This window comes from Glandiceps talaboti, chromosome 22, assembly GCF_964340395.1.
Source record: "Glandiceps talaboti chromosome 22, keGlaTala1.1, whole genome shotgun sequence".
Lineage (NCBI taxonomy): Eukaryota > Metazoa > Hemichordata > Enteropneusta > Spengelidae > Glandiceps > Glandiceps talaboti.
Window position 1 is genome coordinate 14,907,051 of NC_135570.1, and position 15,204 is coordinate 14,922,254.

General features: G+C 34.8%; 1 protein-coding gene across 6 annotated transcripts in view; it reads left to right on the forward strand.

The window, feature by feature from the left end:
* Positions 1–4: 4 nt before the first annotated feature.
* LOC144452256 (calcium/calmodulin-dependent protein kinase type II subunit delta-like) overlaps positions 5–15,204 on the forward strand; it is a 113,431-nt gene continuing 98,231 nt past the window's right edge. For all 6 annotated transcript variants that reach the window (XM_078143313.1, XM_078143314.1, XM_078143315.1 and 3 more), the window contains exons 1-3: positions 5–69; positions 192–286; positions 1,057–1,116. In XM_078143313.1, the coding sequence (XP_077999439.1) occupies positions 5–69; positions 192–286; positions 1,057–1,116 (220 nt within the window). The remainder of the gene's footprint in view (positions 70–191; positions 287–1,056; positions 1,117–15,204) is intronic.

Genomic DNA, 15,204 nt, shown 5'->3' on the forward strand with positions numbered 1-15,204 from the left:
CAAAATGGCCGCCCAAACAACCACTACGAAATTTAGCGACGAATATGATCTCAAAGAAGAGCTTGGAAAGTGAGTTTTCTTATATATTGTTTAGCGAAAAATATCATCAATATATGTTTTACGTCGTGGTGAAATTTGATGGCGATTCCGTGAGCGGTTCTTAAAATAATTCCCGATTTATTTCATCACAGGGGCGCATTCAGCATAGTGAAGCGGTGTGTGCGGAAATCCACCGGCCAGGAATTCGCAGCCAAAATCATCAATACAAAGAAATTATCTGCTCGAGGTAAGAGATTATCATTATCAACCTTGTTGAAAGATTAGACAAGATATATTCCAATTTTCTGGTCAGACTTAGTGTACGTCTGGCAGTCGGCCATATTGGCAGAACTGTAAACTAGGAACGAATGTGCGAAACTAGTAATGTATGTGTAGTTCCCAATGTTCGCTATATATAATGGGACAATAACATTTTTTTGTTTGTCTAGCCAAGCTGATTTTTTTTCCAAAAGTGGGAAGTGGAATTTGAAATTTACCCTTTGCTGTTTCAAATTTAATGCATAAAAACGTGGCATGACAAGTATTCAACCAGGCGTGTATTTGTGTTGAGATGACATCAACGAGATCGCGAAAGTGAATACCCGTTTTCCTCCCAAAGAGGCCTCAGTTAGAAAATGGACGGAAGGATGCAAAACATCTCTGTAAATGCAATTTCCGATTAAGCATTGTGCACCGGTTTAATTCTTTTCATTAATTCACTGTCCTCAAAATGGGTAAAATTGACCGACCACCGCGGGTATTTGTTTACTTTGATAGCGGGAGTGAATAGAGCAAGCTTCGGTTGTATGGAGGCCAGTTAGAGGGGGGCGTGACGATGAAAATACAACTGTTTACCGTAGGACCCTTTAAAAAATGTAAGCGTTACCGCTGTAAAAAAAAGTAAACAAATTGATGGAAAGCAAAAGTGAAGACAGGTAACAGCACCCATTGAATATAAGAATACACTTTAAATTTGCAATATTTGCATTCTTATATTGCTTTCTCTTCTCTTGCCAGATTTTCAGAAATTGGAGAGAGAGGCAAGAATTTGCCGACTGTTGAAGCACCCCAACATAGGTAGGTGTTTGTGGAATATTTGCGAGGTGTAGGTGGTTTTGTTGTGTACTAAATGTTTCATTGTCTGCTGGGAGGTTTCACCTGTCCTGTGCAATAATATATGAACAAGATACACAGTATACACTAACACAAACATCCAAGTCAAAATTATCGAGTATGTCATCTTAAAAAGTGTTGCATAATTTTTTTTTCTGTTTGCAAATACTTTGGGCACATACTGTTATTTTAAATTGTATTTTGATAGATTTTAATACAATGATATGAAATTGTGTTGTCAAGAAGTGTGACAAAGTATGAATATTATCCTTCAAAATAAATAGTTTGTCTTTTTTTAAAAAACAATGTAGATATATGCATAAAACGCAAATTGATTGTGGCAACCCATGGTTTACACACACACACACACACACACACACACACACACACACACACACACACACACACACACACACACATACGCATACATACAAGTAAATAAACCCATGTGCAGACCAACCTGATGTGTATGTGCATGTTTTCAATAGTAAATACTGTTATGTTATGAATGATCATTTTAAATGTCAAATGTCAAAACAACAACATTATACGATGTGAAAAACAGTAACATTATACGATGTGAAAAACAATAACATTATGCAATGTGAAAAAATAACATTATGCGATGTGAAAAACAATAACATTATGCGATGTGAAAAACAATAACATCATGCAATGTGACATAAGAAATAAATCTTATTGGTAAACGTAAACCAACAGTGGAATGGGATTGTATCATGAATCAAAGAACGACACCGATTTAACAGCTGATACATAACCAGACCAATATGGAGATGTGTATCTTATGGCATGATCTACATAGGTATTAGGACAAACTGACCACTGTAAAGTACAATAAACTGACCCTATGAAGAGGGTAGAGTAAAATACTACAAACTGACCAAATTGCAATACTGCAAGCTGGCAAATGTAATGTACTCAAATACAGAATAAACATGCTAGCATTGTAAGCTACAACGTACAGGGTAGCCACTGAAAACTACAACTTCTAAGCTAGTCACTGAAAACTACAACTTACAAGCTAGTCAGTGAGAACTGCAACTTACAAGCTAGTCAGTGAAAGCTACAACTTACAAGCTAGTCAGTGAAAACTACAACTTACAAGCTAGTCAGTGAAAACTACAACTTACAAGCTAGTCAGTGAAAACTACAACTTACAAGCTAGTCAGTGAAAACTACAACTTACAAGCTAGTCAGTGAAAGCTACAACTTATAAGCTAGTCAGTGAAAACTACAACTTACAAGCTAGTCAGTGAAAACTACAACTTACAAGCTAGTCAGTGAAAGCTACAACTTATAAGCTAGCCACTGAAATGTGAAAACTACAACTTACACACTAGCCACTGAAAGCTACTGTTCATCCTGTCACTGGGCTGTATGACCTGTCAAAGTACTGTACGATCCCAAACTATGTCATTGACTTTTATTATCTTACGTTTTACACCTACAAGTCATGTGCCAGTGTAACTGAATTGAGAGTGTGTATTGTAGCTGGATAGTAATACACTATATCATGATAGACCAGGACGCTTTGTCTAAACATGACAAATTACCTGTCAGTGATAATATATACTGTGATGTACCTTGCGGTTCACTTTCTCTTTTCAATAGCCAGCCAACTATATCAGCCGCACTGTCAAATTTTTGTAACGTGAAAATTTGTTACAATGTATTTCAATATCATTTTATTGATTATGAATATTTTTAGGAGAAGGGTGATTATTTGTAATTTGTATTAATGCATATTCAGGTAACAAGGGTATGTCTGATCCAATGTTGCGTTCCACTGTAAGATTTTTTTCTCAAAGTGAAAATTTTATCATTTTTATTTTGCACATTTGAATGACCTAATACTTGTACAAAATGGTGGAAACACCGACAAAGAATTCTCTATCTTGTTGCAATTCGATAGGAGTGTTTAGGATTGTATATTAAATTTTTTGTTATTGGGTGACAGGTTGAGTTTAATATTTGAATAACTTCAAATTAAAATCCATATCTGTGTTAATAATGAGTCGTTCATATAAATTTCATTTGTCGTTCAACTCATTAGTAATCCATTTATACTGGACAAATATATGAAGTCAAAAGGTAAATTAAAGACTGAAGCCAAGACACCATTTTATGACTGGTTAGATTCTCATTAGTCGTAATAACAAAACAGAATAAATTAATGTGTTTTCTGTACGATGACCTTGTGTAGGTACTCCAGCTGTAATTATCTGTTTCCATGGAAACTAGATTCTGCAGGGAATAAGTTGTCAAAACCTATTTGGCATACCTAGCTCATGTTGTCATGGCAACATCATTAGTGATGTTTGGTAATAGCTATGTTTAATGAGAAGACTTTCAGATACAAATTTGTCCTTGAAGTAAAAAAAAATAAAAAGTACATGAAGCTTTATATTGGTTGCCAAATATTGAGAATCTGAAGTGTACAAACAAATTTTCTAATGTGTTTTTGGTTTTTGGTTTTAAAACAATATTGACCATAGTTGAAGCTATGTATACATGTTGTAAATTTAAGAATAACCAAAAAATTACTACGAGTTTTTCCAGTTGAATGAAGAAAAATATTGGACAATTATACATAATTATACCAGTGCCAGTAATATCAAAGAAAAATTAGGGAAAGTAATGGCAATTTTGAACGTTTTGACTCATATTTTGAACACAGCAGAACCAGTGACGTAAACACGCGTTGTCGTGGCATAGGCACGTGTTGACGTGACGTAGAATGATCAGAGTATATATTCCATATTTTTCGTTGAACCTAGCTCGTGAATAGGAGTATAATATTTCTATGATAAAATGTGACAGCCAAGTCTACAAAGGTTGTGCAAGCCAATCCTCCATTGCAGTATCGGAAGTGGTCCATTGCTACATAGGAAATGGTTCATTGCATTGAGTAGTTGAAGAGATTGTGGTCACTTGCTCTATGGCATGTAGTGCATTGCATTGTGGGTCATGTTTTAATGTTCCATGGGTAGTGTTTTGTAGCCCTATGAGCAGAGGTCCAGTTCACCACAGATAATGTTCTTTTGTATCGTGGGTAGTGTTCTGTTGCAGTAATGGGTAGAGGCCCAGTGCACCATGAATAGTTTTCTAGTGTACCATGGGTAGTGAGTGTTCTTTTGCAGTATGGGTTGGACTCAATTGAACCATGGGTAATATTCTATTGCATGATGGGCAATTGTCTGATTTGAATATCTGATATAATTTCCTGCATTTCTTGTTTGTTATTGTTTGGGTTACATCTTGCCACTATGTACTTGTGAAGTGACATAACCAGGGAGAACGACCATCATAGTTATTGTGCGTATGGAATATTGTTTTGGTTATTATGTCAATATTTTTAATAACTATATTCGCTATTTCACTGCTCTAGTTTAGAAAAAAAAGAGTATCTATTTGCAAGATTTATTAGAAGCATGTAGGTTTTATTGGTCAATATGAAGTGTTAGTTATGATATGTCTGTGGAATAGATTAGCCAGTAAATGACATACATTGTTTGGGCTCTCTACGCAAGTATCAAGTTCTACATGGTTTGTGACCATGGATCATAACTCTGTAAATGCATGTATCAAGTTCTGCTGGCATGTCAGTAATTCCAGCATCACCCCAGTCAAGCAGCCAAGCATATGTAAACAAATCAGAAAGAAACAATTTCAACTTCCCTGGATCTGTTGTTCCAATAGTTTATCCGTGGAATAGTAATAACTCAGTGTGTTGTCCCTGCTGGGGGAGGGGGAGGGGGTACTCCCCTTATTTGAGTATACGTATATGTGCCACCCTTGAGGTACGTTTTTTAGCCCTTTGGTCTAGCATAGGGGTGTTTTTTTTCGAGCTGAAGAGTCTAAAACAGGGTCCACTTTATATTATTTTCGATTTTGCTTGGTCTAAAATGTGGTCCATTGTCCTTTACCAAATCATAATTGCCATTAATTGCCCCAAAATGTTGCGCCTCTAAGAAAAATGTATTTAGGTCTAAACTTTCATCTTTTAAAAAACCTATAATGGTCTAAGAATGGGGTGTTGATTTTTGGTCAAAGTGGGTCTAAAATGGGGTCTGGTGTTTGCAAACACTGGCCACATACCTACCAGAGTTGGCCCACGGGTACCTCCCCTGGCTCTTGCTTTAACTTTGGTGAAATATTATTCTAAAGTAATAGGGGAGGGAAATGGAAATGGGAGAGAAGGTCATAGTGTGACATCAGGGTCACTAGTGAAGCAGGTATGTATAAAATGTCTTGTTATGGGTTTAGATGACAAATTAAAACTTGGCTATCAAACCAATGTTTACAAATTATAAATGATTATGTTTGCTTTATCCTACAAGTTGTAAAGACCAAAGATTATGAAAATTATTAATTTGGTTTGTTTACCCATAACCAATATTTATGGTACCCTGTAACAGAATGCATCGTAATATGTTTGATCGTTTTGGCTTTCTCAGCTGCGAAAGTTGCGAATGGATATATATGTCCAAAAAAATGTCTTTAGATATATATGGTTAAGCTTTTGGATGGTTTATTTAGCTGTTCTGTGTTTGCTACAGCATTCATAAGATATCCATATCGACAGTCTATGTCAACTGAAATATATCATATTCTTGCATTGATAGTCTAAAAACAAACACTGATCCCTGACCTTAATTTCATTACCACTACACTGTCTACTTTGGAAATATTTGATGTGGACATTCATCTACTACTAGTAGAAATGGGATGATTTGCTATGAATCATCAAAAATATGATTAATTTTATCATGAATGTTGATAGAAATGTGATTAGTTATGCAGTGTTTTGACAGACGGGAATATGTCTTCTAACAAACTAATTTGATAAACACATACATACATACATACATACATACATACATACATACATACATACATACATACATACATACATACATTGACAGTTTGACACATACACATGATATGGTAATATACACACATATTAATATATCAATTCATATGTAGAAAATGTATATATACCTTTAAAATGATTTACTTATGTAAAATTGATTAAATTTGAAGTATAAAATTTTTAATAGTTGAATGTTTGATATCTGTTCTATAAAAAAATGGTCCGGTCATGAGGAACATGCACCCAGTATCCTTGAACTTGTAAATTAATGCACAATGATAATGAGGCAAGCAAGTTGGAATAATTCAATGATGAGAATTTATAGACAACAAGGCTGGTTGATGTGGCGTAATTGATTGATTTGTAAATTAAATGTATTTCGTTATGAATGTATTGAGTTGTCATAACTGTGTAAAACCATCAAGGGTCAGCATGGCATGTCTGTGCTGTCAAAATCATAGGAACAAGACAATGTCTTGATGTGGATGATGTGTATTAGATGCCAGTTATTAAAGATACAGTTGTCATAGCAACCTGGTATATCTGAGGGTTACCTTTCAAGTGTTATGGAAACACCAACGTGGCCTTATATGTATGTGTCTATGTAGGCGTACCGTAATATGTAAGTGTCTATGTAGGCGTACCGTAATATGTATGTGTGTATGTATATACATGTATGTATGTATGTGTATGTATGTCTGTGTGTATAGGAGTGGTGTGTGTGTAGTATTAGCAAGTGTGTGTAGGTGTGTATGTAGATACAGGACTTTAGGAGTAATGTATGTGTATGTTTGTGTGTATAGGAGTAGTGTGTGTATAAGTGTATGTGTGTGTGTGTGTGTGTGTGTGTGTGTGTGTGTATAGATGCGTGTGTGTAGGCATGTGTGTGTAGACGGGTGTATGTGTCACACACATATACGTGTAGGAGTGTGGTATGTGTCTAGGGAGATGAAATGAATTTCAGTGTATGTGTATGTTTTAAAGTAAATATAAATGGAATTTTCATAAGGATTCCAGTGTAATATATTGACGTACTTCACATAAGGGGTCATAATGTTATTTGAATGCTGTATACAGGAGCAGATTGATTCTTGAAATATCTAAGAAATGAGAAACATATACGTGTATAGTCCAGTAGTAGAGTGGTGTAGTTTACCGTATATAATACAGAGAGTAAAGTATCTAATCCACTTCTATCTATGGATACAATGGTATTCTCAACAAAAGGTGTCAAAAAAACACAACAAATATTGCAGTAATATATCTGTCCATAATTGCTAATGGAAGCCTAGTTTGTGTAGCGAAACACATTAAAAAACTATTTCCAAGAAAAATGTGAATACTGTATAACTTCAAACGAAATAATGTTTTGTATCTATGTATAAAATGTGCATTTCATCTGAAGGCATTGATATCATTAAAAGAAAGGAGAATGACAGACATACTCTAGGGGAATGACAGATACAGACAAACTATCGGGGAATGACAGATACAGACATACTATAGGGGAATGACATACATCACAGACACACTGTTGAATAAGAAGTTATAAAATGTAAATTGACATGACCTTCATATTGAGTTTGAGTTGTACACATCTAGTAACATAAAAAACATTTTCATGACTACCACAAACAGATAATACAGATATTGAAACCATAACGAGGTAAATATTCTGTCCGTATCAACCAATCTGAAATAAATAATACGTATAACATTACAATGCCTATCTTCAGTGTACCCACTAATGGAAGCCAAATTTTGTTGTTGTGAGTCAAAATGAGAAAAACTAGGAGTCAGCCATAGTAAGAGATATGGAACACCAAATTTTGGTGTGTCACTAGAAATTGTGTGTGTCAGTGGCGTGTCAAATTGGCTTAGAAGGGCATATGGATGTCTTCTAATGCATGAAAAACTAGATTTGCTTTATCACATTCGTAATGAAATGCGGTATGACAATATTTGTTTCATTTCTTGTCATGTTAACCACAATCTAGTAATAATATCAGTATAATATTTTTGACCGGAAAGTGCTAGTTCACATTTGAAAAAAAAGCACATGCAGAGTCAGCACAAGATTAATGAGGAGTTGAACAGCTGGTGTATGAAATTTTCCATGTATGAAATAGATTCTGTATAATCCACACTGCCATTTTGTCCTTTCTTTCTAAGTGTAAAATCAATACCACTCATCTGTGTCCATTTGCTGTTGTCAATATTTTTGAAGCCTCGGTGTCCAAAGAGAGACGGACATTCAATAAGAGAGGCAGCCAATTAAGTTGCTAGTTATGACCCCTAAAGTCCTTTCACTCCATAGGGATTATTTGTACATGAAACACTACTGTTCATCTTTGTTGATAACTATATTAGACAATCCTTATGTGTTTTCATTGCTCCTTTGTTGATCAAATTTTACTGATGACAATACAAGTTATTTGCAAAACTGAAAGGTGATTGAAGCAGTTATTATTTCGTACAGTATATCCAGTTTTCACAGGTGACTATTATGTATAGTAACTCCAAAGTATTTCATGGCACACAACAGAATGCAGGGTGAACAAATCATTTTGTGAACTGGTGGTCCCCGGACCAGTACCTTAAAAATTCCAGTGGTCCTGCAGAAAGTATTAGAGGTCCAAGGTCCCGCTAATGTGAAAAATTAAATCTTACCTATGAATCTGTATATTCAGACGACTTTTTAACATAGTTATTAACAGTAAGGTACTGGTCTGACAGACCAGACAAGGTAAAATTTGTGTGGTCCGCCCAAACAAATCGCTAGTCCCGGACCCAGGACCAGTGGATTTGTTCACCCCTGGAATGTAGTCAGGGATCAAAGCTTGTCTGTCAGTTGCCTAAGAAATTGTTGTTGCAAAAACTGGTGAAGCATTGCCAATAGTGAGAACAGATGTGTACAAAGTAGTCATTGCAGAATGAAACTAGAATGGTTATCTACTTTTACTACTGTTAAAACTAAGGTAATGTCAGAAGGAGGCAAACAAAAAGTAAAAGATGAACGGATACCAAACAAAGACAAAATATAAATATGTCGAAAATCATCCATATGTGGGCAGTTACTGTCATCAAGTATATTCCATATATGGGCTGTTATCAATATCATCATCTGCTATAATCTATATGGACAGTTACAGTCATCAGGTATATTCCATATAAGGGCAGTTATAGTCATCATGTATATTCCATATAAGGGCAGATACAGTCAGGTATATTCCATATAAGGGCAGTTATAGTCATCAGGTATATTCCATATAAGGACTGTTATAGTCATCATGTATATTCCATATAAGGGCAGTTACATTCATCAGGTATATGCCATATAAGGGCAGTTACAGTCACCGGGTGTATTCCATATAAGGGCAGTTATTGTCACCGGGTATATTCCATATAAGGGCAGTTACAGTCACCGGGTGTATTCCATATAAGGGCAGTTGTTGTCATCTGCTATAATCTGTATATATGGATAGTTACATGCAGTCATCAGGTAACATGGAAATACAAGATTCATTAGTTTCCATGACGTTTTGGTATTCCAGTAACAGAGTAGTACATTTGACATCTACATCATTTCCTTTAAACAACATTGGCAACTTTTGATAGAAAGCTCTAGGTTTAAAATCCATAAATATTCTGGTAGGTTTTGCCTTCTAGCACAGCACTGCACAGCTGAATGGATTAGAAGAGCCATGAATATTTGGTTTATGTATGTCTGATGCGTTGTGCAAGTACGGTGTATACAAAATGTACATGTACATACATACACACACATAAACACACACACACACACACACACACACACACACACACACACACACACACACACACACAAACACACACACACACACAGTGTACAAATTACATTGACTCTTTGTATTTTGAAGGCTATTCATCTGTTCACGTCAATGGTACCACCAGAACATTTTATAACCGTAGTGTAATGTGAAAACTAATCTAGGATGTATTAGACATCTATCATGAAATATTATCACCAAAGATATGACAGGGCACATTTATTTATGCATAGGTTTTTTTCTGTATGTATGTTGCTTAGGCCTAAAAAAAAAAAAAAAAATTGTTTCTGGCCAGGACAGTTTGTCTAAAGAGGTGCGACGATGCGAATTTTTTATTTTTTATTTTCAACAAACATGTCACTCAATCTACTATTTATGGCAGTTACTGTTCTTTTTATTTAGTACTTTAGAGCAAGTGTGTATGTGGGGCAGATGTCATTTGCTTGTTCATGATTGGGTCTGCAGTTGTCTTCACTGAAGAAGGGAGGGTTATTTTTGTACTTTTCCCCCAGATCTACAGACTGTATTGGCTGGGCAAACACTAAAAAAAAGATCAATGCAAGGGTATTTAATTTAAGTGATGCACGCTGATCAGAAACAATTCTCTTTTTTTTTTGCCTTACTTGTACTATGAATTGAATTTGTAGTTTCCCCTTTGTTGATCATTTGTATGAGGATCACTTCTTTGTTACATCGAAATATAATTATTAGAATGACATTTCTTCTATTCTTTCTCATTTATTTATAGTTTTTGATGTAATTTCTAATGACAAGTGAATTTCTGCCAGGAGCTCATAAATTTTTAGCATAGTTCAGTAGATAGGGGTAATACAAGTAGCCTATCGTAGAAAACTAAAATAACTGAGATTAGTTGAGTCACTGTATATTATATATTCATACATGTCGCAAGTCTCTTGAAAGTATGGATCATAAATTTACATTATAAAGATGAAAATTGTCATTAATTATGAGTGGTTTTCAACAAGAAATTTTTTTAGGCCACCCAAATTTCTTAAGAATATCTTCAATGGAAATTCATCAATGTTGGTAAACCATTGCATTAAAAATAAAGTTTTTGTTCCCTAGACAAAAATTGGACAATTGTTACTTGAAATTTTCCAGGTGCAGTCTTCTGTCTATCTCAGCAGCTTGACCCACTATTCCTAATATGGTCTTATCAATTGGAATATGCATTTAATATCAAATATATGTTTGAATTATTAATTTGAAGTGTTGTCATTATAAGATTTTAAGTTTCAAATTGAAATAATGGTTGCTTTGTACCGGATAAGCTTAAGAACGTGCACTTTTTTTTACCAGATTTTACCTCAGCAGTGTCATTCCTATGAATTAGCAATTATTTGATAGTCTATCCCTGGTATTTTTGAAAAGCAAAGAAAAAAAACAGCAAGATAAAAGGCATCAAAACTTCATTCCCTTCTGACTGTATTTTGTGTCATTTGTATGTAAATAATATGTAAATGATATGTTAATGATATGTAAATTACATGCAACTAGTATGTAAATATCATGTAAAATAAATTTAGATTACATTGATCCACATTGATCTGCTGGTGATGTCTGCAAATTTGTAGCTGACAAGGAGGTTAGCCATGCCGTGTACATATCATTATTACTTAACCCCTGATCTGAGGGACTTATTAACAGTCAGCAAGTCAGATTACTACAGGGTCAAAATAGCGCAGATGTAAGGAACTGAAATGTCCATTGCTATGTAGAGCAAGCCATTGACTTAATTTGAACTTTAGAACAAAAATTTAATTATTCGTAATATATTTTTGGATAGTTTGTGAGATGACGATGTGTCAACTGCATTTATACCCAGTTTTTGCTTAGTTAAAATTAAAAATCATTGTCCTAAGAATGTGTGCGTTTGTGTCATTAAGTACATGTGGATGGGGATTTGCATATTATAACAAGTGTAAACTCGAGTCACAAGAATGAATGTTACTGGACCGTGGCTTCGTAGTATCAAATGAAAATGTCTACTCAGAGAGTCAAAACAATTTTTTGGAAGCAAATGCCAAATTGCAGCATACCCCTGATGAAGTGTAAACAAGTCACTTGGTATGCATGATTAGTCATTTGCATAACAATTATAAACTTATGCCATTTAGTATGAATGAACAGTAATATGCATAACAATTGTAAAATGCTACTGTATGGATACTATTAATAATACTTTGCATATATAATATTTGTCAAATATAACTAATTATGTAAGGATTGTCATTTAATTTGCATAATATTTGTCAAATATCTCTACTAAGTATTCAAGGAATGTCATTTATACAACAATAAATGTTAGTTGCTAAACTTAGCATACATTTTCGCAAAACCATTGTAATAAAATTTGTGTTCCGTTTATTATTAATATGCTTATTTCAGTAACACCTGGGGCCGTGTATACAGATAGTCATACAAGGATTGTGGAGCATATTTTTAAAGTAATTGATCAAATTTATATTGAAATGTTTTGGAACATCTGTTTTGCTAAAGTTTTTAGTCTAAGAATGTCAGCATTACATTATAGAATATAAGGTGTTTCACTGCCTTGTACTCAATTTTAGTGTATGTAAAAAATTCATAACAGAATTTTTGAGCAAAATCCGTTAATTATGACATCGATAGTGTCAGGTGTTTCTATTTTACTATCACCCTACGTCATCAATAGAAACATATATAAGAGGCAAGATTGTGAAATTTACCGACAGATTTTGCTTTGTACAAAACTAGCATAAAATCAATACCAAATAGTGAATACAAAGAGTATACAGCATTGCATTAGATGTAATGGTTGTATGGAAGCACACAAGAGGAACAAATATCAAGCAGACATTTATTTGCATATGTTCTTGTCAAATGTATGGAAAGAAAGATTGATTAGTAACGGCAACAGAGAAAAAACGTCATGCTGAAAAAAAAAAAAAAACTTGTCATGTTTAAATTTGTACTCTCCTTTGTGAGATGTTTATCAAATGTTCAGATTGCCTGTTTCTTCCTGTCCAGTCTGTTTAATGCCGCCAGCACCTTTTTACTCTCCATCTCATCTCATCTCGTCAGTTGTTGCTGCCATTGTCCCGACATCCAGCATACATAAAGTCATGACAGACACCATAATGACCTTCTCTATATTCATGCTTCCCTACAGGAAATGTCTTTTCATATCATGAATAATGAACAGATTATAGTTAATACGGGGATGATGATCGTGATAATGATGGTTAGGACTTTGTGTGAATTGTCAAAATTATACACTTCCTGTTTTTGGATGGAAACCTGCCTTCAGCTTGAACTACAGGTGTGCTGAATGAATGATATCCTAATGAAGAAGGTAGTCAAATTTTGCCTCGTCATGTACCTGACTACAAATCAAATTGCAAGACAATTTCAGCAACGTTTGTACTTCCTCTTTTATATATTGTAGGCAAACGTAATATATATTGGTTATTTACTGTAGTTTCCACAAATCCAAATGGAAAAGGCAGTCACTTTTTGCCTTATGCTCGTATACCGGACTATTTTATGTAAAGTCAAATTTCAACAATGTTTGGACTTCATCTTTCATTCATTTACAGCACACATAATTTAATATAAATTGGTTGTTTACTGTTTAACCATTAAAAAAGAATGGGGTTTTTGCAAATAAATGATCACTATAGAGATCCTTCAAAGATAAATTTTCTGATTTTTCATCCCCGTTTGGATTAGGAAGAGAATCCGTGTATCCTTTTTTTGAGAGGATGATTTATTCATTGGCCTTATTTCCTGCTTATAACAAATGTATGACAGATATCCTAGAGGGATAGTAGATATCTCTCTTTTCAGCATCATGCCTGCATATTCTATTATTTTACCATTTGAACCTAGAGAGCCAATCTTCTACTCCATGTTGTTACAAAATTTCAACAGTTTGACATTTGACACTTTGTCGTAAAGAAGTAAAATATGTTTCTTTTGTTGTTTTACTGAAAGTGTCTAGTTTGTCTCCTTCATCTCATCCATCAGTAATGACAAACGAAAGGTCAAAGGTCACAGTCTTGTTACAACTTGATGATATCCGGTAATATTGATAATGACATACATTTCAAGAATTGAATGTCATTTTTACAAATCTTTCAACTTGATAATATTAATGATGACAAACATTTACAGAAATAACTGTCACTTTTGCAAATCTTTCTCTGTCTGTTATTTTCGATATTGTGCTTCCGTGAGCAAGGATATATAATTTTTTTGATCGAGACTTGCAAACTTTGATAGATAAAAGATAGTTAATGTCATTCAGGTATATTGAAAATGTAATATTGCTGTCATGTGCGATTGTCATTGGAAAGCTCCTACAGCATCAAGTTATTTTAATATTTACTCCGCTCGCATCATTGTGAGAAGACTTGTACTCATGCGACACTACTTTTCAAAATGGCTGCTAGGCAGAGACACAGCGCAGTAATCTTATGTCATCCAATTTGTTATTTGAGATGTGTTTTGATTCAATGATATTAATAGTGAGAGTAAGACATTCTCACAAAACAGAGCTTTATTTTTCGGCTAAAAAGTAACACTCTGAAAATTAAGCTGTGGCTTCTTGTGATTAAGAAACCTTTATTCTTAGGTCAGTGATAAACTAATGACATCATGATGATCTGGCCAATCAATGACCCATGAACGTTCTTTACATGCCACTCTTCTCTGGATCCACCCTTCCTTTACACCTCACCCTTATTATGGGCATTATGCACACCTGACTTTCTCTGGGCATTATGTACACCTCACCCTTTCTCTAGGCATTATGTATACCTCACCCTTTCTCTAGGCATTATGTATACCTCACCCTTTCTCTAGGCATTATGTACACCTCACCCTTTCTCTAGGCATTATGTACACCTCACCCTTTCTCTAGGCATTATGTACACCTCACCCTTTCTCTAGGCATTATGCACACCTGACTTTCTCTGGGCATTATGTACACCTCACCCTTTCTCTAGGCATTATGTATACCTCACCCTTTCTCTAGGCATTATGTATACCTCACCCTTTCTCTAGGCATTATGTACACCTCACCCTTTCTCTAGGCATTATGTACACCTCACCCTTTCTCTAGGCATTATGTACACCTCACCCTTTCTCTAGGCATTATGCACACCTGACTTTCTCTGGGCATTATGTACACCTCACCCTTTCTCTAGGCATTATGTACACCTCACCCTTCCTCTAGGCATTATGTACACCTCACCCTTTCTCTAGGCATTATGTACATCTCCCCCTCCTCTGGGCATTATGTACACCTCACCCTTTCTTTGGACATTCTTTACACCCACCCTTTTC